The sequence below is a fragment of the Melanotaenia boesemani genome, chromosome 3, assembly GCF_017639745.1.
Source record: "Melanotaenia boesemani isolate fMelBoe1 chromosome 3, fMelBoe1.pri, whole genome shotgun sequence".
Taxonomy (NCBI): domain Eukaryota; kingdom Metazoa; phylum Chordata; class Actinopteri; order Atheriniformes; family Melanotaeniidae; genus Melanotaenia; species Melanotaenia boesemani.
In genome coordinates, this window is record NC_055684.1 from 7829693 (window position 1) to 7853677 (window position 23985).

General features: G+C 39.1%; 1 protein-coding gene across 1 annotated transcript in view; it reads left to right on the top strand.

The window, feature by feature from the left end:
• cadpsa (Ca2+-dependent activator protein for secretion a) overlaps positions 1-13141 on the top strand; it is a 163217-nt gene extending 150076 nt beyond the window's left edge. Inside the window, exons 28-29 of the mRNA XM_041981494.1 lie at positions 10984-11088; positions 12579-13141. Coding sequence (XP_041837428.1) covers positions 10984-11088; positions 12579-12749 — 276 coding nt within the window. The 3' untranslated portion in view covers positions 12750-13141. The remainder of the gene's footprint in view (positions 1-10983; positions 11089-12578) is intronic.
• The last annotated feature ends 10844 nt before the right edge of the window (positions 13142-23985 follow it).

The window sequence follows — 23985 nt, forward strand, 5'->3', positions numbered from 1 at the left end:
AGTGTGTGTTTGTGATGTTGCACATGGTGTGCATGTCGCCTGTGTATAGGTAGGGGTTCAGCAGTATATGGTGAAGTGACAAAACACACAAATGCACACACACAGATAACTCGGCTGAAAGAAATAGCTCGCTTCCTTCAGATGGAGCTTGTAAAATGTTACAGATTTGATCCCTGTCGGGTTACGGCATTATGCATTCAGAGCCATATTACGCTTGTTTTGGCTGTCAGCAAGTGCTAGCCCCCCGCTGATCTTCATGCAGTTGATAAAACAGAGCTTGGGTGAATTCATCTGTTCTGATTATTTTCTTTTGTTTGTTCCTGCCAAAAGGAACAAAGCATGGGGGGGCACTGTTCATTTGACAAGCTCAGCAAGAGTCAAAATCACTTTCAACTTTATTAACATGTGGATGTCAGATTGTTTTAATGCTTCTTTAAGAAGCTGTCACCTTGTAAGGGGTGCACAAGAGAATATTTGGATTTTAGATGTTTGTGTTTGGATGTTAGGTGAAACAGTGTCAAGAGGACTGTTTGTGGAAAGTCAGAGTAAAAGAAGTACAAAGCTCTCAAAAATGAAATCTCCCATATCAGATGAATAAAGTACAGACATGTTATACTTCTATGTATTGCAAAATGTGCATCAGAGCTTTAAAATTTTGCCTTCAGAAGCAGAGCAAAGATTAATAACAAAGATTAGTAACAAAATAACAAAGAGATATAAAAATACAAAATAGCAAAACCATGAAAATTGAAGCCTCTGGCTACTTTTGATTTTACCTTTTATATTTCACCTCTAAAACAGCTTACCTGTCTCGTTTGGAATAATTCTTTTCAGCACTACCTCACACTAATGTAGTTTTTTAAAATGTTATTAAAGTATTAAAGAATAAGGACCAGGCATAATAATGAACATTTTCATGTAAATGTGTAAGATTATAGCCAATGGCTAATTTCCATCTGGCTGGTAGATGGACTTATAAATAGTAAAATATATGGACAACATATAACAACATAATAAAGGGACAGAAAAATAACATAGGACATGGACAATAGCATAAATTCACAGCAAGTGGTTGCTTATAAAAAGGGCATCTAGTTAAGAATATGTCAGTATATCTGTCTATATGATGATAATAAATGATAATAACACACAACAATTTAAAGAATAATAACACACATAATGGGAAGCAAAAACCCTTTAGAAACATCCACTTTTACCGTTTCTTCCTCTGTGTTTTGTACCTTTATGAGCCCTGGGATGTTCATGCTCCTTGATTTTAACATTTGAGACAGATGTCTTTGATATTTTTCAGGTGTTTTTCATTCCCAGTGTGATATTTTAAAATTCTTTTTTTTTTTTCTTTCAATTTGTCATTCCTCAGAATTCTTCTTTTTCTCTTTCTACTGAGTGGTGGTGATTTAGTCTTTTTTAATCTATTTCCATATCCTCAAGAGTCAATCATTCTGATGACAAAAAATAAACAAAACAAAAAAAATCAAAACGAAAAAAACCTAGACCTCATAGAAGTATTTGCTTAATGCCAACCAAGCTTAGCTGGTATCTAACTAAAAAACAGGCAGCAGTATAGAAAGAAAAGTGAAATTAAAGCTTAACATGGATGAGAAAATTAGAATAACAACTTCCATATGGGGAGACAATCGGACAATGTTGACCTCACACTGATCTCCTGGACAATACTCATGCAGCTCACGCCCATTTTTCTCCAAATACAGCTTTAGCCAGGGCGTACAGGTGATAATAGTGAGGTGGAGGAGCGGTTTCAGCATGGTGCCTGGGAAACATAATTTAACCGCTTTAAACTGATTTTTATTGCATGGATAGAAGATCTCATGTGAAACACAAACCAGTTCTTGAGCTGTTTGAATAACTGTATACTTGTGGAAACACTCCCACAGAAACACTGCCGATACTGTATCTCTGTCTTTCCACACAAACACACACTGGTCATGATTTCTGACTAATTTAGGTTCAATAGGTGTTATTTTCTGAGAAGTTCCTGTTCCTTTCTGCTATGTTTCAGACACCATTTGACAGCGGTAATGTGTCGCTATAAAGTTGTTTCCAACCACCCAACACACCCTAAACACTCACATTTAGTCTTTCTTCAAAAGCTCTTGCAATTTCTACAGTTGTTTTTCTTGTCTTTATTATTCTTCTTTTTTTTCCCCCCCTTTCTGATCCTCTTCTTCTTCTCTGGTTTGTTTCTTTCACTGTTCACATCAGCTGTTCTGCTCAGCACTGCCCCCTACTATGTTCCGTCAAGCCACAGATAGCTAACCTCTATGAAAATGGACCATATTACATGCCAGAGACAGAACAAGCTGTCCATCCGTCCGTGTATCTGCCATAACTGACAACTGGTGAAATGCGCCCTTGCACTCAAGCACAGGGTTAAGGATTAATGTTGCTGTTTTTCTTACGGTTACAGCACAAATTCAGTGAGGAGATCCAGAAATCCGGAAACACGTATTCACAAACTGACTAATCACATAGAAATACTTCCATGTAACCATGCTGAGTAGCAGGGGTGCATGTCAGGCCTGGAAGAGTTGCGCGTCAAGGCTCCGTGGACCTACACGGAGCCTACGATGCCGTAACCGACCTTACATAGACACCACGCGGGTATTAATCCAGCTTAAGCCAGGGATACCTGCTGAGAAGAAAAGAAATACAAATTTATGACAACAGCAATGTCAGATATTTATACAGAGGAGAGGAACCCAATGCGTCATGGGACGTCCCCCAGCAGCCTCGGCCTAGCTAAAGGGATGGATAAGGGTCACCACACCAAACTTAACTATAAGATTTATCAGAAAGGAAAGTTTGAAGACTGATCTGAAAGGTAGACAGGGTGTCTGCTTCCTGTAGACAAAGCAGCAGCTGGTTTCAGCAGCCATGTTTACATGGACACAAATATTTGGATTGAAAGACTGATCGCAATAAACTGTTTAATGGAAACATATTAGTCAGAAGATTCTGATCTCATCACAATAATTCAGATCAAAATTTTGTTCTGACCAAGATGAGTGGGTTATGCCGAATGTTGTGCATGAAAACCCAACACACAGAAATGATCCTGACAGCACGTCTGTTACATCAGCCGTACGTCAGCGTAATCCCACACTGTGTGTTATGGTCCGTATTGCACTCTTCCTTTTACTTAATAAAGTTTGATAAATAAAAACCAAACGTTACAGTAAGTGGAGGATAAAGAGAAACTTAAATCATTAAGATAGCAGTGAATCGGAAATCACAGTTTCTTCTTCTGCTGTTTCTGGAATCTCTGACAATACTGCACATTTTAAATTATTTAATCTGCTGTAACATGATGAATGTAAACACATAATCAGTATAATCTGATAGGAATTTTGTGCATGTAAACATGGCTACAGCGAGGGGTCTGATAACTAAGTTTCTTCCTCTCAGAACCACAGAGGCAAATATCTTCATTTTTGTATTTTCAGAAGCAGATCATTATAGGTTTTTACTGCAGTCTTTAAGGTTGACTAAATGTTAAATAGACTGTATTCATCACACTTTTCTAGTCTGTTGACCTCTCAAAGCGCTTCACCCTTTCACACACACTCTTACAGCACTTCTTAGTCTATAAAGTACTTGTTGACATTGTCACACTCCAGCAATGTTTTTTTTCAGCCCATTGAACATTTTGAATGTGTGCAGGTTCTGTCAGTGAGAGAGGCAGCTCTTATTGTCTGTTCAGCGTAGTTAATGGATAAATGCTGAGATGGCAGTAACGACAAAAAGCAAAAGCTGATTTACGCAACACACTGTCTCTTCTCATTCATCGTCTTTATTTCTCCAAAATAAGCAACGAGCAAACGAGCAAATAAAAACTTAACCATGATTTAACCCTGTGTGGCATGGGTGTCAAACTGCAGTCCTCGAGGGCCACAATCCTGCAGGTTTTTGTTGTTTCCCTGCTCCAACATACTTGACTGAAATTAATGGGTCATTGTGAGGAAGTTGAAAAGAAGCTGCTGGATCCATTTAATCTGAATTTTTTTCAAAGTGAATGTCCAAATGATAAGGAGACTGAATTTATTACATGTTTGAGCGGATGGAACCATTTCTGTTTTATTTTTGTCAAAACAAACTTTAGATTTTATGAAGGATATATCATCAGGGACCACCAAGTTCTAACAAAATCAGGTGAAATATTTTCTCTCAAAAATATAAAGTCTTGCCATAGTGGAACAACCATCATGTCACATTATTTAAAACACTGTGCTGTGTTTACTGTTTTCTCTGTATATTGAAATTTTTTTTTTTTTTTTTTCTGATTCGCATTAAAGAAGTGGACTTGGTCCGCTTTCAAATTCTGGTCCCTTTCCTTTTCTAGCGGACAAAATAGCGGACCAAAAATTTATAAATGTAGGTTGTGTAATCCCACATTAAAATGCAGATTGCCTCCAATATGCTCACTGGTGTGTGGTTGTAGAGAAAAATCCTGTGTTGTATGAGTGTTTATATGATTGGGTGAAGAGAAATCACATTGTGAAGCACTTCTTGGAACCTAGACAAAATTAAACAAGTGCTATATAAATGCAAACAATTTGCCCTGTTATGATCATGTAGTAAAGATATCCTTGGCACGAATATGGTGCATTTGTTCCAGATTTTCCCATATTTTGATTGTTTTTCTTTTTGAGAACATACACTTTGGGATGAGAATTGAGATGATTCTGATCAGTGGTACACTCAAATGATTATCCGGGGGGTGTATTCACTTCTATATTCTATATAAAAAAGATAGGCATAGGCAGAATGAACACAAAATGGCTGCTGTAGAAAAAAAATGGCTACAGATGGGACCTGCATGGCATGGTGCAAAGTCTACAGAAAAGAAGAAGTGAAGTAGGAGTGGATGTTGAAGGGAGAGAGCGCAGCCAGTCAGTGGATCAGTCACTCCAGGCCTGGCCTCTCAGCAGGAGGTTGTGCTCGGGGCGAGATCACAGGCCTGCTGCCACGCTGAAGCCTTCACAGGCACACAGTGACAGATAAGAGGCTGCTGGCACCAGGTCGCCTCACTGATTCACCCAAGCAGGGCTTCAGCATTGCAATCTTCTCTGACATCCAAGCTCCATTGACGAAGCTTGACCAAAATGTAGACCTCTTTTCTTCTGTGTCTCAAGGTTTCAGCAGGTCTGAGGTAGAGTGCAGGATATGGTCTTGATTTTTCAAATATAAAGAAAAGAATAAACAGGTCCAAATAAATTTGTGGCACTAAGAAAAATCATTGTCAATATACACTTAATCATAATTCTAATGTTATTTCAACAATGGATTTTCCAGTACTGTATATTGGTGATTCCTATGAGTTGGCAAGCCTTCGTCTGTCATGTAAACTACAGTAATTATCAGATTAATAAAGATTATATAATCTAAAAAAATAGTTCTTATGAGTGAAAACATTGAGGTTCCCTAAACAAAGTGGACTTTTAAATACAGTGAATTGTTTTAAAGGACTATAGCCAGTCTAGATTTTTGGTGTTACTGCAGTCCCTTACCCCTTTAAAACTGAGGTATAGGGGTAGTGGCTTAAATGCTCCTCTGTGAAATGGAACGACTGTTCTTTTAGTGGATACATCATTAGCTTTTGTTGATTAGGACCATGTGGCATGTAGTGTAAAAATGCAGTGAGAGCTCAATAACGACTAGAATATGAGCAGTCCTATAAGTCCATTCACCATTGCGGGCCACCAGAAGCGTCTTTTTTTTCCAACTTGTCCTGTCCAGCTTCATGACAGCAGAATGGTGGTCCACTGTGTTATGCCGAAATAATGTGCATTGCCAAGAAGAGCTTTATAGATATAAGGCTTCTCTTGATACTTTAGTATTATTATTATTCCCTCCTCTAACACCAGAACCACCAACATTCCTATACTGCTTAGAACCACCAGAGTGGGTCATTTTGACACCGTGCTAACATGGCATAAAATGATAAAGGTGGCATTTACAGGTGCCAATTTTTTTATCATACAGTAGAAGACAATGCTTCAATAAATAAATAATTAATTTATTAGCATGTGGGAATACTTTGGGCTTGTATTTTAAATGGAAAATGTCAAATACTAGCTTACAAGATTCACTTACAGAGGCCCTGATCATGGCTATAGAGGACAGGGTCTACTATACCATGACAGGACTCCAGCTGTATGCTGTCTCAGAGACCTAGACAGTCCAGGACATAATAGTAAGGTGGAAGATGGAGGGAGATAAGTCAGACGTGGAGCGCCTCAACCAGGTGGATGGAATAGTGAACAGAAACATGTGTACTGAGTTTGAATCGGGAGTCCCAGAGTCAACATGGGAGAAACATCCAAAGGTGGTGAAAAATTAGTAATGAAACATCCAAAGGTGGTGAAAAATGAGTAATGAGTTAAAATCCTGTGGGGCTTCTAGATCCAGACTGAAAAACTGGTGGTGGCTAACCCACCGGACATTATGGTAGTTAATAAGCTGCAGGCAGCAGTGGTATTTATAGAGATCCAGAATTACAGAAACATCAAGAAGGAACATGAGAAGCCGGAAAAATACCAAGAACTGAAGGTAGGAAGATGAAAATATGCACGGGGAGAAGGTAACAACGGAGTCACTGGTTATCAGAGCACTGGGGACCGTGACCTCCAAACTGGGAGCCTTATTTATAAAGCTGGCGTAGATACAAAACCGGTGTATGCCAAATATAGTCAACTTTTGGGATTTATAAAAACCAAACTTGACGGGAAAATGTTCTAACTCCACGGCAATTCTGACCCAGGCATACGCACAAAATCTGAGAAAACGGGAAACTGAGACACCAACGGTACAGAATAAAATTAAAGAAATGCTGTGAAATGTCAGACATTTGTGCACAATCCAGTATTACCTTTCACACCACATGTTAGATATTAAAGCTGTTTGCAGAAATTAATAAAGACGCACATTCAATATTAATTCTACTAATAGCGCACGTTCGGGGGGAAAAAAAAACAGGAAAAAGGGAGATGATATTATTAAGATCCTCAACACTAAAATGTGCTCTGTCATTGTGAAACAAAACTTACATGTTGTAAAATCCATCCAGCTAAATAAGGTGACAGTCTGCTGCCAGCATGTAGCAGTCAATGTGAAAAGTAGCTTTGGTCCTTCATTCCAGCAGAGCGGGACCAGACTGGAGGCTGGAGGTCCAGAAGTGATGCTACGCTAATGAAATATACAAGAGGTGGATTTCCTTTTATTCATTTATTATTACACAATGCTTTTTTTACATTCTTGTCCCAATTTCTGTCAAGACGGTCTTTATTTCCTGCAACTCCTTGTCCACGTGGTTAATAGCAGTGATTGTGTTCCTCTGCACCATCCACCAAGCTGGAGCACCGTCCACCCAGCTGGAGCACCGCCCACCCAGCTGGAGCACCGCCCACCCAGCAGGAGCACCGTCCACCCAGCTGGAGCACCCAGCAACTAGAAAGAAATATTATTTAACACTAAATAAACTGCTACCAATCTCAGATGAATCTGTAAAAATTTATTTTATACATTAAAACAAATTACTAAATTACAGGCATCATTACTGTCATTTAACAGATGCTTTTTTCTAAAGCTAATCACCCATGTAAGATTCGAACTTCGATCTCCCATATGGCAGACGGATGCTCTACCGACTAAGATATCCAGCCAGATGTTCCGATACCCCTGGCGTGTCTTGTCTTCTAACACTATGTTGACAGCATCTGCCACCTGCTGCCACTATTCTGCCTTTCTGACACAAGTAATGTCCACGCGGTGCTCACCAAATAAACATTTTGACATTTGTCAACATGGTCCAGCAGGATCTCAGTCTCGCACCCCCAAAAAATCCACTTTTTCCCTCCTTTTTTTGTGATGAATATGTATTACAGGCATTCACCTGACAATTTATAGCCCCCATGTGGGCGTGGGAAGGCGTTCCCTCATGTGCGCCCGCTTTAGAGTTGATTCTGATTTATAAACGGAAACAGGTGAAGGACATCCATGCAGATTCTTTGATAAATCTAAATGTAGAAGTGTGCAGCATTTGCTTTTTGCGCAGCAGACGCCACCTGTAGTTTGCTTTGCTGCACGCAGTTTGATAAATAAGGCCCTGGGAGAGTGCCACCGACAGATCTCAGGAACAGTGATCAGAGATCTCTGTCCAGAAGAAGTCATTGTGAGGACCTTGCTCAGAGGCCCATAGTGGTTTACCTTAGTTGCCAGCCTGGGGACTTGAACCCAGGTTCCCCAGACCCAAGCCCACTTACTCTATTCGACTATTCTATTCCATTCTACAGTCATTTAGCAGACTCTTTTATCCAAAGCTACTTACCTCTGTAACCACTAAGCAATGCACTCTACAGTGTGTCTCGATATGTTCCAGATATTCTCAGACATGATATGAACCCTGTTTCGACCAACAGATCTGGGTCAGTACAGGACAGGGCTGTACACATTTTTCCACAGGCAAAAACTGGCCGTACTACTTTTTTGGGACCCTTCTCTTGGGGTCTGAATCTTACCGATCCGACACAAAAGGGAGGAGCTCTACCCACTGCAATCCAAAGATTGTTTAAAAGAAAAGCCACTTCCCAAATATGACTTGACATAAAGAACAAAGGAGGAAGAGCTTCATGGTTAAAAATACGGTGGATTTTTTTATTTATTTTTGTTGTTCCTGTGAAACGTTCTTTGTTATAATCACGATTATTATTAAAGACATCATGATTATTTCATAGCAGATGTATCTGTTGCTATCTGGCTATCTGGCTCATACTCTAGCAGGTAATGGTACGGTTGATGTGGAAATCCAACATCCCATTACATGTTGGACAATAATGGGTTGGTTTGCACCCAATCGTGGTCCTTCAGGACAGCCTGTGGTGTAAAGCCATCATCATTCCCTCGTTGAACATGTTAGGTTGTTTAAGGTAATGTAAAATGTCAGCTTTTTACATTTTCCAAGGGAAATATTTGCCATATAACAATTTCAGAACGTTGAAAGTGTGGTAGTACCATTTTTGAGCAATTTAACCAGATGTAAAATGTAGGCATGTTACAGTTTTGACTGGCTGGTGCAGGGATAATATAATTTAGTTTTCCAGAAAGTTAAGTATCTTTTCTATACACTTTAATATGAAACTTCTACATTGTGGAATGATGTGGAACATAATTGTTTTACGTTCTGGTGTGAGATTGCTTTCGTAGTCATTTGAGTAATAACATACCTGACTAGTCTTGAGTTTCAGGAGGAAATTTTAGCATTGGTAGTAGTGGACCCAACCCAAAACTGTACCTGGCCAGGTTTCCTGGACTTCTGAAGCTAAATTAGCAAACAGCAGAATAAATATTGATATGGGTAATGTCAGTTTCAGACCCGATTTCTGTGTTTAACCCCTTAAAATCCTTCCATTTTTTCTTAAAACAGATATTTATGGATAAAAGACTGTGCACCAACTATTTTCCTGGACTGCTTACTGGACCAAATTGATGTTACAGAAGCACCTTTGATGCAGTATCATCTGCTGCTGGAGGACCGTGTGGTTTCAAATATAAATTGTATTTGCAACTAGTCAGAAATAAGTGTTTAGAGATTCTACAGTTATAATTGTAGCCTTGAATGCTACACATCACACATTCAAAGAATCTTGGCTTTCCAATGGTGTATTACATGTGGAGGTACTTGGAAGAGAGACTGAGTAAAATACATATTTTTTGTCCATTTCATCATCTCCATTATGTGATTCCTCAATCCTTGATGGACTTCATCCCATAGGGTGACTTTGTCCCATGGAGCCCCATGGGATGACTTATCCCAGGCTATCTTTACATGTAAGAGTGTGATGCATTTTTTTCTCTGTCCGATGATCTACAAGCACAACTAAGTACAGATAATATGAGGATGACACGGGGTCTTTATTCTGTTCATTTAATTAATTTGTGTGTCTATATATTTAATTTCACTGTTATGCAGATGATTGTGTGATTTAAATGTCTCTATAAAAGAACAACCCTTACTCTGTCAGACAACTGCTTCAATGTCACCATGACATAAAGGTGTGGAAGGCCTGTAACTTTTTTCATTTTAATGAAGACAAAACTGAGGTTATGGTTTTTGGTGGTACAAGTGAGTCCTCCCCTGTAGATCTGGGTTATTTGACCTAGTACAACAAGCCAACCATCAAAAACCTGGTTGTTAAAATGGATTCCGATTTTAAAGGCAGTCGTAAAAGCAAGCTTTTTTTCACTTAAGGCAGCTAGCCAAAGTGAAGCCAATTATTCCAAAGCAGCATTTTGAGACCATTATCCATGCCTTTATAACCACTCGGTTTGACTACTGTAATGGATTGTATTTGGGAGTTAGTGGGTCTTCTATTGCTTGCCTTCAAATGGTGCAAAATGCTGTTGTTTTACCTGGCATACATAAACAGAATACATTTCTCCGGTTTTAGTGTCACGCCATTGGCTGCCTGTTTATTTTCGAATCCAGTTTAAAATAATTTTGTTTTTAAATCTCTCCATGGTCTTGCACCACCCTACCTCACTGAGCTCCTTCACCCTTAGATCCCTTTACGCTCTTTAAAATCAGTTGATCAGCTGCTCTTGATGGTGCCTAGAACAAAGCGTAAGCTCGAGGAGATCGGGCCTTTGCTGTTGCTGGTCCGGATTGTGGAACGATCTGCTTCTGCATATCAGACAGGCCTCCTCCGTGCCTGATTTAAGGTTTCCATTGAAAACTCATGTTTTCCTTAGCTTGTTTACACTCTTGAGATTTTGGCATTTAAATGTTTTGACTGATTACATTCCTTGTGTTTTTAGTTTTCTGTACAGCACTTTGGTCCTCTGTGGTTGTTTTTAAAATGCTTTGTAAATAAATTTGGACTGGATTGGATATTGTTTTAAAAATGCTGCATTCTGAGATGCACCATGTTTTTGTGTCTGTTACAGCAATGGTACACCAGCACAATGAACCTCATAGGAACGTGGCTGACTGACCGTATGGACCTGCAGCTACACGTTTATCAGCTGAAGATACTCATCCGGATCGTCAAAGTGAGAATTCACAACAGTTATGTTTGAACTACAAATCAATTTGCAAGAACACAGTTTATATCTTGTCTCAGCCATTATGTAAATATTTACTAGTATTAAACTCTGATAAGCGCTCATCTCCACATTTTTCACAGAAACACATCAGTTTTTTCCCATGAATGGAAAACATATGTTCTGCCCGGCTGGACTGTCATTTTATCCTTGAACATTAAACTCATGGAAGATTGAAACATACTGAAAGTTTCTACTACTATCGTATTCCATTACTAATTATCAAATATGAACTCTTAAAAGATATTTTTTATTCAAGTTATTATAAAATCAGACTATATCAAATCTGCTGCTAGAGGCAGCTACATTCACTACCAACTTTATCAGTTTCACTGTGTTCAACTGCTTGTTAACGCAAATATTTAATCAGCCAATCACATGGCAGCAACTCAATACATTTAGTCATGTAGACATGGATGAAGACGACTTGCTGAAGTTCAAATTGGGTATCAGAATGAAAAAGGAAGAGATTTAATTGACTTTGAACGTGGCATGGTTCTTTCAGCTTCTGTCAACCATCTGTCAGCTAAGAACAGGAAACTGAGGCTACAATTTACACAGACTCACCAACACTGGACAATAGAAGATGGAGAAAAATTGCTGGTCTGTGAGTCTCCATTTCAGTTCCATATTCAGATGGTAGGATCAGAATTTAGTGGAGACATCATGAAAACATGGATCCATGCTGGCTTGTAGTTCAGGTTGCTGGTGGTGTAATGGTGTGGGGGATAATTTCTTGGCCCACTCTGAGCTCCTTAGTACCAACATGGCCTGGTTTAGCCACCGCAGCCTACCTGAGTATTGTTGCTGACCATGTCCATCCCTTTATGACCACAGCATAGCATCTTCTGATGGCTACTTCCAGCAGGACAACGCACCATGTCAAAAAGCTCAGATCAACTGCTGTCTTGAACATGACATTGAGTTCACTGGACTCAAACGGCCTCCAGAGTCACCAGATTTCAACAGAGCAGCTTTGGGATGTGGTGGAACGGGAGATTCTCATCATGGATGCAGCCGACAAACCTGCAGCAGCTGTGTGATGCTGTCATGTCAATATGGAGCGAAACCTCTAAAGAAGGTTTCCATCACCTTGATGAATCTATCACACCAAGAATAAAGGCAGTTCTGGAGGAAAACGGAGTCCAACCCGGTAGTAGAAGGTGGACCTGACAAAGTGGACTGGGAGTGTAGTTTGACCAATACAATCAGCTGCTTTCAGTTCAGCGGGTTATCAAGCTCAGCTTGAACATTACGAGCCTAACAATGTCACCTGGCTGTCTGGTTAGCATAAGGGAATCCACTATTCCTAGCCTCTCACCCACCAACAGACCAGTATCAGTCTTCCTTAGCATGTGTCTTGTATTTCAGCATCAATGGTGGAACATATACTTTATAAAACCTGTATTAAATCAGTATTATTCTTCTCTCTGTGACAGAAAAAGTACCGTGACTTCCGTCTTCAAGGCGTGTTGGACTCCACACTGAACAGCAAGATGTATGAGACCGTGAGAAACCGTCTGACCTTGGAAGAAGCCACTGCATCTGTGAGAGAGGGAGGGATGCAAGGCATTTCCATGAGGGACAGCGATGAAGATGACGACCACTAGACTGAAAAAGCCTGATAACGACAAGAATGTCAAAACTTTTTACTGGGTGAGGTACACTGCTCGAAAACCTACACAGCCTTTTCATGAGGTTAAAACAGATTGTCATGAAATCCAATTTGTTTCTTCCACTGTTTGATGTAACATCCTAAAATTCTGTTAATAATACAAGAGGAAAATATGTAGTTTTTTTCTATAAATCTGATCTAAGTCTGTACCATTAATGTTCATTCAGCTTTAACTTTTAACTGGTTTGGTTCAATGTGAGAACAAGTTTCCAGAAGAGGCCAGGTAGTGCAGCAATGTGTGTTAATGTTTGTATCCTCATGTCATCCTTATGGAACATCATGAGAAAATTTAAGGACTACAGTCAACATGTCAACAGCTTCAGTAACAATTTCACTACTTTTTTTTTTTTTTGTTAATTTTTTTACTATAAGTTATGTTGTTCTGTGTTAATAAAGTAAAAAAGACAAAAAGGAAAGAGATGGGAAGTCTCCTTAAGCAGGTTTACAGATTTCTAAAAAAAATTCTTCACATTTTTAAATATATGCACACACTGTATTTCACTCTTTTTACTTTCTGTAGTTTCCATTTATACACTCGACCTCTGTTAAGTGAAATCAAGTAAGTGATGTGGATGTTTATGGCCATAGAAGTTTTTACCTATTCTTTGGCAATAAGTCATAACTAAAACATTCAAACTGCAAAATAACCCACCACATACGTAAAGCACATAAAATATGCTGCCCATCCAAAAAAAGTCACACTAATATTTTATTGAACCAACGTCAAGCGCTGTCTTTTCTTTTCTTTGCTTTTCTTTGTTTTTCTTTGCTTTCTTTTCTTTACCCTGTCTTGTCCAGCATCATGACAGCAGAATGACGGTGTGGCTGGCTGAGAGGAGCCATATGGATATATGGCTTCTTTAAAGGATCTTTAAGTGTATAAATGAAGAGAGTAACTTAAGGATAAAGGCACAATAGAAAACAAACACGCCTCTTTAGTCCAAATAAAACAGAAGTAGCCAGACTTCCAGCTGCTCCACCTGTAAAAAAAAACAAAACCATCCTACGACTTCTGTAAGAAAACACAACAGACAATCATTAGGAGCACCTGCAGGAAGACCCTGTTTAGCTTTGATTATGGCAGAATTCTCTGTGGCATTGTTTCAATAAGTTTCTGCAATGTCACAACGTTAATTTCCATCCAGAGTAATTTTTTTCTTTTTCTAAGCTCTTGTATTGATGATGGGAGAGTCTGACCACTGCACAAAGCCTTCTCCTCCACATCCCAAAGATTCTCAATGAGGTTCAGGTCTGGACTCTGGTGGCTAATCCATATGTGAATATGATGTTTCCTGCTCCCTGAATCACTCTATACACAATCCAAGCCTCATGATATTTGGACTCATCAGTCCACATGACATTCTTCCATTGCCTCAGAGTCCAGTCTTTATGCTCCCCAGCAATTAAAGCCTTTTCTCTGACTATCCCAACAGTGAAAAGTGTTTTTTTCTTATGGCTGCACAACTGTTCATTCCAATTAATTTGAATGTCCTTCATATTGCTCATATGGAAATGTTCTTACTTTCACTAACTAACATAGTTGTGAGTTCTACTGGTGTCTACCATCTGACCTCACCAAACATTTATGTGACCACAACATTTCTCCCTGGAAAGCCATTTCTGCTTATGGACTTTTCCGGGCAAACACCAGAAGTAGATCCTGTCCTGTCTGTCTAGCTGTGTGACACTGAGGGAGTCAGTGGTTGACACTACTTGTCTGCTGATGACAGTGTGTTTGCATCGGGGAGGAACATCACTAATCAGGGAGCAGAGGAGAAATTTTTTTAAACAGAAATTTTGGTAAACAGTTGTCAGTCAGACACTAAATTCTATGTTTTCATGTTGCCGTCCAGCTTAACGTGACACAAGTAATGTTTGTTATGCTAGGTAATGTTATTGGAGCTGCATGGTGGTGTGGTGGTTAGCACCACAGCCTCACAGTAAGAAGTTCGCTGGTTTGAGTCTTGGCTGGGGAGAAATTCAAACAGTGTGTGCCGTTTGCATGTTCTCCCTGTGTATCCGTGGGTTCTCTCTGGGTACTCCGGCTTCCTCCCACCATCCGAAGACATGCCTGTTTGGTTAACTGGTCACTCTAAATTCTCCCTAGGAGTAAGTGTGAGTGGTTGTTTGTCTCTGTGTGTTGCCCCTCCATTGGACTGGTGACCTGTCCAAGGTTTACCTGCCTCTCACCTGCTAATTGCTAGGATGTGCTCCAGCTTCCCTGCGACCCTAAATTGGACTAAGCGGTACAGGAAATGACTGAATGGACAAAGAGACAAGGGGCTGTGGGGTTCCAGTAAATAAGCGACTTATCTGGGAGATATTGTGAAATGTAAAATTAGTGGTGATTATTTTGGATTATTATGGCAGTGGATCAATGATCTGAATATAGCCTGTTTAACTTGTTACATGTAATAGATTGCAACATGTTTGTGGATCATCTAAGGCAGGGATTGTTCATTAAGGTCTGCTATCCTGCAGGTTTTTGTTGCTTCTCTGCTCCAACACACCTGATTCAAATCAATCCAAAAGCTTTTTGTCAACTTCTTCACAATGACCCATTAAATTCAGTCAGGTGTGTTGGAGCAGGGCAACAAAGAATCCAATCAAATCAAACTTTATTTATAAAGCACTCTTCATGTTGAGGCAACACAAAGTGCTTTACATGAAAAAATCAATTTATGCATATTAAAAACAAAACGAGCCTTTGCAGACAACAAATGACACAACATATAAAAAAAAAAACCACTCAGTCTTTCATACAGCTGCACGCATAAACATGCATATATTCACACAAACACACATATATGTGTTACTTTGTGATGAATGAATTATAAACTAAGACAGGAGTTTCTATTACTCCTCTGGTTTTCTCCAAACGACTTTACACCTGTGCTTGTGTTGCATTTTAATCTTTAATGTCATATTAACCTTTAGGGGTAATAATTTAGCAATCATTTGGGAAAACTAGCATCAGTTTGTTCTGTTTTTAGTCAGCTAAACTGCCATCACATAGACGCTGTTTCTGAACATGCAGCACTGGCCAGAGATGTTCCAGAAAGGTGACACTTGAGGATGCAAATCTTTATTCAATTTTTCATGACCTTATGTGAAGACCATCCAGCCCATTTCCTTGCAAGAGGTCCAGAAGATCAGCAAGTGCACCCATACGCGACTACAAATCCTCCAGAGTTGTATGGTTGTGTTTCCAGCTGTGAGAACACATCTGTAGCATCTGCAGCAGGCGGCCTACAATCATATTTCAGCATTAAATGCAAAGAAAGTTTGGAAGAAAAGGTGCACGTGGTCATAATGTTGAATTACACGACTAATTACCTAAATTAGTCTGAAGTTATGCCAAGTATTACAAGAAATAAAATATTTATAAAATCACACAACATGCATTAAACTTAAATTAAATATAATTTTCGTTGATCTTAGAGGGAAAAACATGAGACTTAATTTTGTTAATACAGAAGAAAATGAGGGTTCCTTCTGATCACCCCAAAATCTGATTATAGCAAAAGATTATGGTGAGAAAAAAAGAACAAAAGTACATTTTAAAGAGAGAAAAGTGTTTTTCTATAATGAGAAAATTATTGAAATGTGACAGAAATATTAAACTGAGCTCAGTTTTAGTCTCAGTCTTTCTGCAGAACACCAATGACATCAGAGTAAAGGTGACCTTTATTCTTTGGATATAAAATAGAATTTTTTTGTTTAATATATGGCCAAGTATGTGTTTTGTGTTACTGCGCTTTGACCTTTAACCACTAAACTTGAATTCACAAATCCAGATGAATGTGCCAAATCTGTTCAGACCAGACTGAGTACAGCAGAATGGGACCAGATCCAGAAGATCCAGACCAACAAAGTGCCTCTCATCACAGAACAAACAACAAAAAAGCAATTTAACAAATATTTCCAATCTGCCTCTGACATTTCAAACATTATAAATCTGGACAGTTAAGAATTGTTATAAAAAAGGGATGCTATGTAAAATGTAAATAAAAAAACAGAATGCAATGATTTATAAGTCTCATCGACTCATATTTCATACCCAGTAGAACATAAACAGCATATCAGATGTTGAAACTGAGACATTTTACCATTTCATGGAAAATAGTAGCTCATTTTGAACTTGATGGCAGCAGCACTTCTGTACAAAGTTGTTCCAGGGTGATGTTTAGCATGGTGTAGCATCCCCTCTGCTTTTAACAACTGTCTGTAAACATTTGGGAAGTGAGGAGACCAGTTGCTGGAGTTTTGGGAGAAGAATGTTGTCCCATTCTGGTCTGATGCAGGATTCTAGCTGCTTAACAGTCCTGGACCGTCACTGCAGGATTTTTGATTTCATGATGCTCTAGAAGTTTTGTATTAGTGAAAGGTCTAGACTGCAGGCAGGCCAGTTCAGAACCCAGACTCTTCTCTGGTGAAGCCATGTGATTAATGCAGGATGTGGTTTAGGATTGTCTTGTTGAAATCTGTAAGCCCTTCTCTGAAAGTTATAGGTGTCCATGGTTTCCAAAAAGAGTTTTACATTTTGATCCGTCTTACCACAGACAAGTTTTCCACACTGCCTCAGACCATTTTAGATGAGCTTTGATCCAGAAAAGACAGCAGTGCATCTGGATCCTGTTCACATCTGGCTTCTTCTTTGCATGATAGAGCTTTAACCTGCATTTGTGGATTTCAGGGCAAACTGTGTTTACAGATAGGGATTTCTGGAAATGTTCCCCAGGGGTCAGTCCTTGGCCCCATCCCCTTCATCCTCCATATCATTCCCCTTGGCCCAGTCATCAGCTGCCATGTTTTTTCTTTTTATTGTTATGTTGATGACACTCAGCTCTATGTCAATACCACAGCAGCACCTCCACCGTCATCATTATTATCATTGTTATCCCATCTGTCTGGAGGAGATAAAGGTTTGGATGGAGCACAAGCCTGGTTGGCACTCCTCACCAGACCAAATCATCACTCATAACCAGCATCGCCTTCTCTGGCTCCAATATTCCTCTCTCATCAGTAGTCACAAATCTTGGTGTAAAAATGGACCCCCCCAACTCACCTTTTAATACCATATCAACCACCTCTGTAAGACCTCATTCTGTTACCTCAAGAACATTTCCAGACTCTGCCCATTTTCTCCCTCTCAGATGCAGAAAAGTTGGTCCATTCCTTTATCTCCTCCAGACTGGACTGTTGCAATGCACTTCTCATTGGGATCCCTGGCCAAAACCAGCAGAGGCTCCACTTCATCCAAAAAAGCAGCTAGGATCCTGATGAGAGTGCACAAACATGGTCATATTATCCCTATCCTCGTCTCCCTCCACTGGCTTCCCGTCTCCGCCAGGACAGAATATAAGGTTTCCTCACACATCAATGTGTCCATGGACACATCTGAGCTTGTTTATGTTTTGTTGAGGATAAATTATGGATTGATGAGATTTGCAAATCATTGCATTCTGTTTTTATTTACATTTTACTCTCATCCCAACTTTTTTTGGGGGGGGGGGGTGTAGATGATCGTAAAATTTGCTTTTCTGAAATGTTGGGTTGTTTTAGATAAAATGAATCTTAATTAATGAAGTTGCAGTTTATCAAATAAAATCAGCTTGAATTTAAATCAAACATTTGTGTTATTAAACTTTAAACAAATACACATTATTTGCATGAAATATGAAAGCGTAGCCACAAACTAAAGTGAAGTTCTATATTCATTATCGTCCTGTGTGTGTGGGATGTGTTTTGTGCAGTGGAATACCGAGCTGGATCCTAGACTGTGTGAATATCTAAACATCTGTGAAAATTGGACATCTGCTACCACTCATATGTTTTGACTGGTACTATACGTTTCATGTATTTAGCCATCTTTGACCCCAAAGTGGCTCCTTGAGATGATTATTTTGTGAACTGGGAAATTAAATAACAATTAAATCTGAATAAAAGTAAAAGAAAATAGTTGCCTGTTGATCACACATTCTTTTTTCTTATTTTATAAAAGAGATAAACTGAGAAGCCTTTTTACTACACAAACATGTTCAAATTTAGTTTAAATAATGACATTTATTTGAATTTTCTTTTCATTAATGTTTATATGTGCTGTGTGCTTCATCCCAGAATGTTTGATACAGCTTCTCTACATTTTCTATTGGATTATTGGAAGTGAAGTCTGCCTGTAGTTTCCTTCTGTGAGCTGTTTTCTATACTGTACTCCAGAGTGATGTTTCATCATGTGAGAAAGTTCTGCATGTTTCTGATATTCACTCCCCAAAGTGGTTTTGCTCCATGTGTGTAGCTCCATGGTTCTGGGTCCCACTGTTTGCAGGAATATCTGAATAAAAGATAAATAGCAAATGTGAAAAAAAAAAAAAAAAACTTGTTGACTCATTCATTGTTGTCGTCTCTGAACAGAGCAGGAAAACCTGCTGAAATCAGATCTCACTGTTCTGTTTATCACAAAAATCTTCAGTGGATGGTGATGTCGTGTCAGCAGACTGCAAAAAATACATATTTGTTAATCCGTGGCCATGACCTCCTCCCCTCCTCCACAACAGCATCTTTCTTAAGACTCGCTGTCTCAGATTAATGTTGTGGATTAAAGCATCCGTCATCTTGAGATCTGACATTACCGTCCAGAAGGAGATTGAAAGAATTGACAGATCAAATCTGCACTGACCAAATTTGAATCCAGAGCTAAATATGGAGGCTCAGACTAATGTCCGGAGGATTAGATATAATATTGTCTCAAATTAAAAGGAGGCAGGATATCATTTAATTATGTGATAGAAGAGGATAAACAAATCCTTCTTAGAAGATAAGAAAAACAAGATTTTGGATATGAGCAAAGAAGCCCAGACAGCTTACAGATTTTTGCCTTCCTCTCCTGAAGGAAGAAGGAAGGTAGTCCATACAAAGGGTATTACACTCCCAGAGGGAAGAATCACAGATGTTGAGGAGAGCAACATGTACCTTGTCATACCACAAGCAAATGGAAACCACAAAAAAGCCATAAGGGAAGCTGCCACAGCCAAATATCTGCATCAAGTAAGGCATGTCCTAAGAAGTTAGCTCAATGGCAAGAACAAGATTCAGGGAATTGACAACTATTACCTGCCAGTGATCAGATACTCTGCTGGGATAATAACCTGGCCAAAGGAGGAGGTTCAAACCACAGATGATAAAACACGAAAGCTGTTGGTTTTTCTACATGTGAAAATGTGGGAACAGCCATGTGGAGCCCATGTGAATCACATCAAACACATATGGTAACAAGTGGGTCGCATGTCTTTCTGTAAGGGTTTGTTCATCTTTCTGTGGTTATTTTTTGCTTGTTTTTGCTTCTTTCTTTTACAGACTGATCTCTAATCAATATGTTGAAGGATGTGAGAGTGAACAGAAATGAGGAGGAGCCATCTGCATCACACTGACAGAATTTCCTCTGCTCTCGACCTTAATTGTCTCTACAGAGGTTATGTATTCCTTCATATCCAGTACTCAGAAAAATAATCAGCAGCAAGGGCACAAAGCAGCCTACCTATTTTAACATCCAATCTGCACTCTCGGTGTACTCTGTCTGAATATCACTCATTTAATTTCCCGGTGAATATCCAGACACAATTGGGCAGTTCTGTGTGAAAAACGACACCAGGGTGGATTAATGGACCTGGAGATTTATGCTGGCACGATCTGAGCTGCTTTTGCTTTTAAGCTCCAATCAAGTGGGGAAATGGAAAAAGATGACTGTATCAAAATAAAAAAGAATCTCCAACTGACCATCACAGCAAGAACTGGCCTTTATTTGTAGCACTGGCAGGCTGCTGCTGTGCTGTGGGGAGTCCTGCATTTCATTCTGCCCATCAAGCCATCTCTGATGGGATACATGTGGATAATGGCAACAGGAAAATTAAATGAGGAAGGAAATCGGCCGATGTGTAGACACCCAAGCAGCCAAATAAATTGTTCTGTTATATGTTGGGAAGAGGCATTTCATTTACAAGTGTTTTCACAGCGTCTTTTAAGGTAAACAGAATCTGTCATCAGTCATCCAGGTTTGTTTTGCGTGGCTGGTTTTCATGCCAGAAGTGTCCAAATTGCCTACAATTCAAGAGGGCAGGTAGATGTCAGATCCTTTTAATAAAAGCAGGCGGTAAAGCCTCTTATGTTTCCCTCTCCATGCACCAAAACCTTCTTATTGTGGCTTAAAGAGCGAACAACAAACCTACTGATTAATTTTAGATCTTTTCCATGGAAGTAGTAGCTTACAGTTGAAAGCAATCTCACACATTGTTCGGGTAAAGAATAAGGGCATATTGTCTTACATGTCAGGAGGGAAAATTACTCTGCGCTGTTTTCCCTGTTTGGAGTCCATATGGGATCAGCTGTATCGCAGTCCTGAAGTGGGACGGCTAAGGCCGGGGTTTTTATAATATGGATGTCAGGAGATAATCCTCGGTCCCACTGTCAGTGTGAATATCTCTTTTCATCAATAATTTATACAACCAAATTCCTTTTTTTAGATATAATTTCACTGTAGCTCATTTTTCATCCTTAAGTCTTTATTTGAGTTTAATCTTTTGAGAGTTTTTTTTTTTTTTTAAGTCTTTTAATAGTAATAATTTTGCATCTTTGAATACATTTAAAATAATTATGAAGACAAGACAACAGCTATGGTGGAAGTTATAGTGGAAATATTTTAAAATAGAACACTGCAGAAAATTAAGAACTGTATGTTGTATATAATGGTATCTTTTTTTTTTATTCATTTTAAATATGCTTCACTTCTAAAGTCTTAATTCTTTGTTGCCCAGAGCCGGTGTTCTGTCGTTTCAGCATACTGGCCAGAGTAGCATATGATTCCACCATGTGAAAAGAAGCATGCAATAACAAATTATGTTTATTTTAAAGTAAGTAATTTGTTGTTTTGGTGATGACTGCAGGGCTTTTCAGTGCATTTACACAGTTATTTAATGCATTTCTGACGGAGCAGAAGGGTGAAGCTGTGGTTCAGGGAGCAGCAGGCGAGTCAGATTGGTGCAGCTGTACCGCTGGTCTAATCATGATCTGTCTTTATCTGCAGTGTGTGCTGAGGCTCAGAGAGAAGACACAGAGCGCTTTTTCATATATAACTAAAATATTAAAATAAATAAATAAAAAAGGAAAGCAAGTGGGATGAGATCTACGCCTCTTTGGCTATGAGTTCTTATCCACCAGAAAGCACGAGGGGACAACAGCAAACCATCAGTTTAAACTATGTCTTCTTTTTAAATGTTGTTTTGCAATAAAGGGTGTTGCTTGTGAATAAGTTCATTTTCAGATTTTGGTTTTGATTTTCATGGTGCATGTGATCTTGAAGGTCATTACCACTTGCATGGGAAATGGTGTTAAATTAAGCTTTTAAATATATGAGAGGCTGCTGGACACAGCTGATAAAAACTAAAGTGTATGCTGGTTTCACAGCATATGCCACTCTAACAGATGTAGCTGTCGGTTCGTACTATGAGTATGCCGGTCTGACAGGACACCAGCCCAAACCTTTATGAGGCCCTAAGCCAAACCGTCAGGGGAAAGGCCCCCGACCACCACAGCACTGCTGGGGCTTAAATGTTAGTGGTGCTGGATCATTTTATTTACTGTAAACGAATTTCCTTTATTTTTAAGTTGTTGTACATCATACTGGTCCCATGTTGGCTGTGATTTTTACCTTAATCTTTAGATGTCCAAAATATTGTTTGTTGTTTTTTTATCTTTGGTCTGTCTGTGTCTGTTTTTTGTCTAGTCAACATCCAGAAATAATTTTTTCAAGCCACCCTCAGCTGTCAGATTATGAGGCTAAAATTATGTAAAATTAAAGACCAACCAGAACAACAAAGCACAATTTATTACTAGAACTTAGTAGAAATAACACACAGATCAACAGTGACCAAGACTAAACTCATCTGTATATAATTCTCTCAAGAATTATTGACACTGAAACAAACACACAACAGAAACTATTTACATATTTACACTTTTCTTCCAGCTGTTTTTTCTATTTACAGTTACTTAGGCTACTATTTATCTATTATCATCGCAAAACCAACTCCAACTCACCTTGTTTTGGCATCACTGTGCAGCAAAAACATCTTCTTGGCTTTACTCCAGCCGTAGAGGAGCATTATGTTGGTTCTTTTTAGACAGACATAGAATTTTTTGCTCACTTGTTGATCTTTGGCTGCTCATGATTGGACATTACCATTAATTTAAGCTCTCTGATAGCAGTAAGTGCTTCTTTATCATTTCCAATTCAAAATAGAGGTCTCTAAGCAACATAATAGTAATAGTGATCTTTTATAACGTGAAAATGTGGTAAATTATTAGGTTAACATAAATCGCTCACTGTAGATTTACCATACAGAGTCTCTGAATAAACATAACATTTTGTGGCTGGATTGTAAACTTCCTGGATGGGATACAAATGTCTGGAAAACTTCCATAGATCCCCTAAAGGGTAAGATAGCCATCACAATTTACCCCACAGAGTTACACAGTACCATCCCTGAGAAACTGGTAATGATATAAAAATAATTGTGCTTCAAGCCTCTGAAGATCTAGTGGAGTTTTAAGGGTTAATGGGGTAACAAATTCAGAAAAATGGTCCAGTATTAATTTGCACTTTTAATATTTGGATGGTGTTATACTGAACTTGTATTTGAAAGTAACAGAAAACATTAGCAGACAAGAGACATTTGGAGTGAAGAAGTTGAGCAGTTTAATCCTTTAAAGCCTAACCCAAGAAATAATGGCAGAAAATTATATTTTATTTGGCCTTTTAACAAAATGCCTCTTTGCCTCTTTGAACCTCTTTGAACCTTCTCACTGGGATGGTGAAGATGTTCCGCCTTGTCTCTTGACCACAGACTGTATATAAAAGATGGATGGAGCCTCCGTGACGTCACTTGTAGGTTTCTGAAGAGCTGAATTGAAGCTTATTGGGCGGTTCCCACCGTCACCACCTTGGCAGCGTCACACATGTTGTTATTCTCTGGAAAATCAAAAAGTTGGCAAAGAGGTGGAGCTGAGAGGGGGACTGTGAAGGTGGGGGTGGATGATTGACACCCATCAAACGCCGAGCTGCTTGTAGCTAAGAGCTTACTGAGCCAACTCAGATCTAACATGAGCTAACTGGCTAA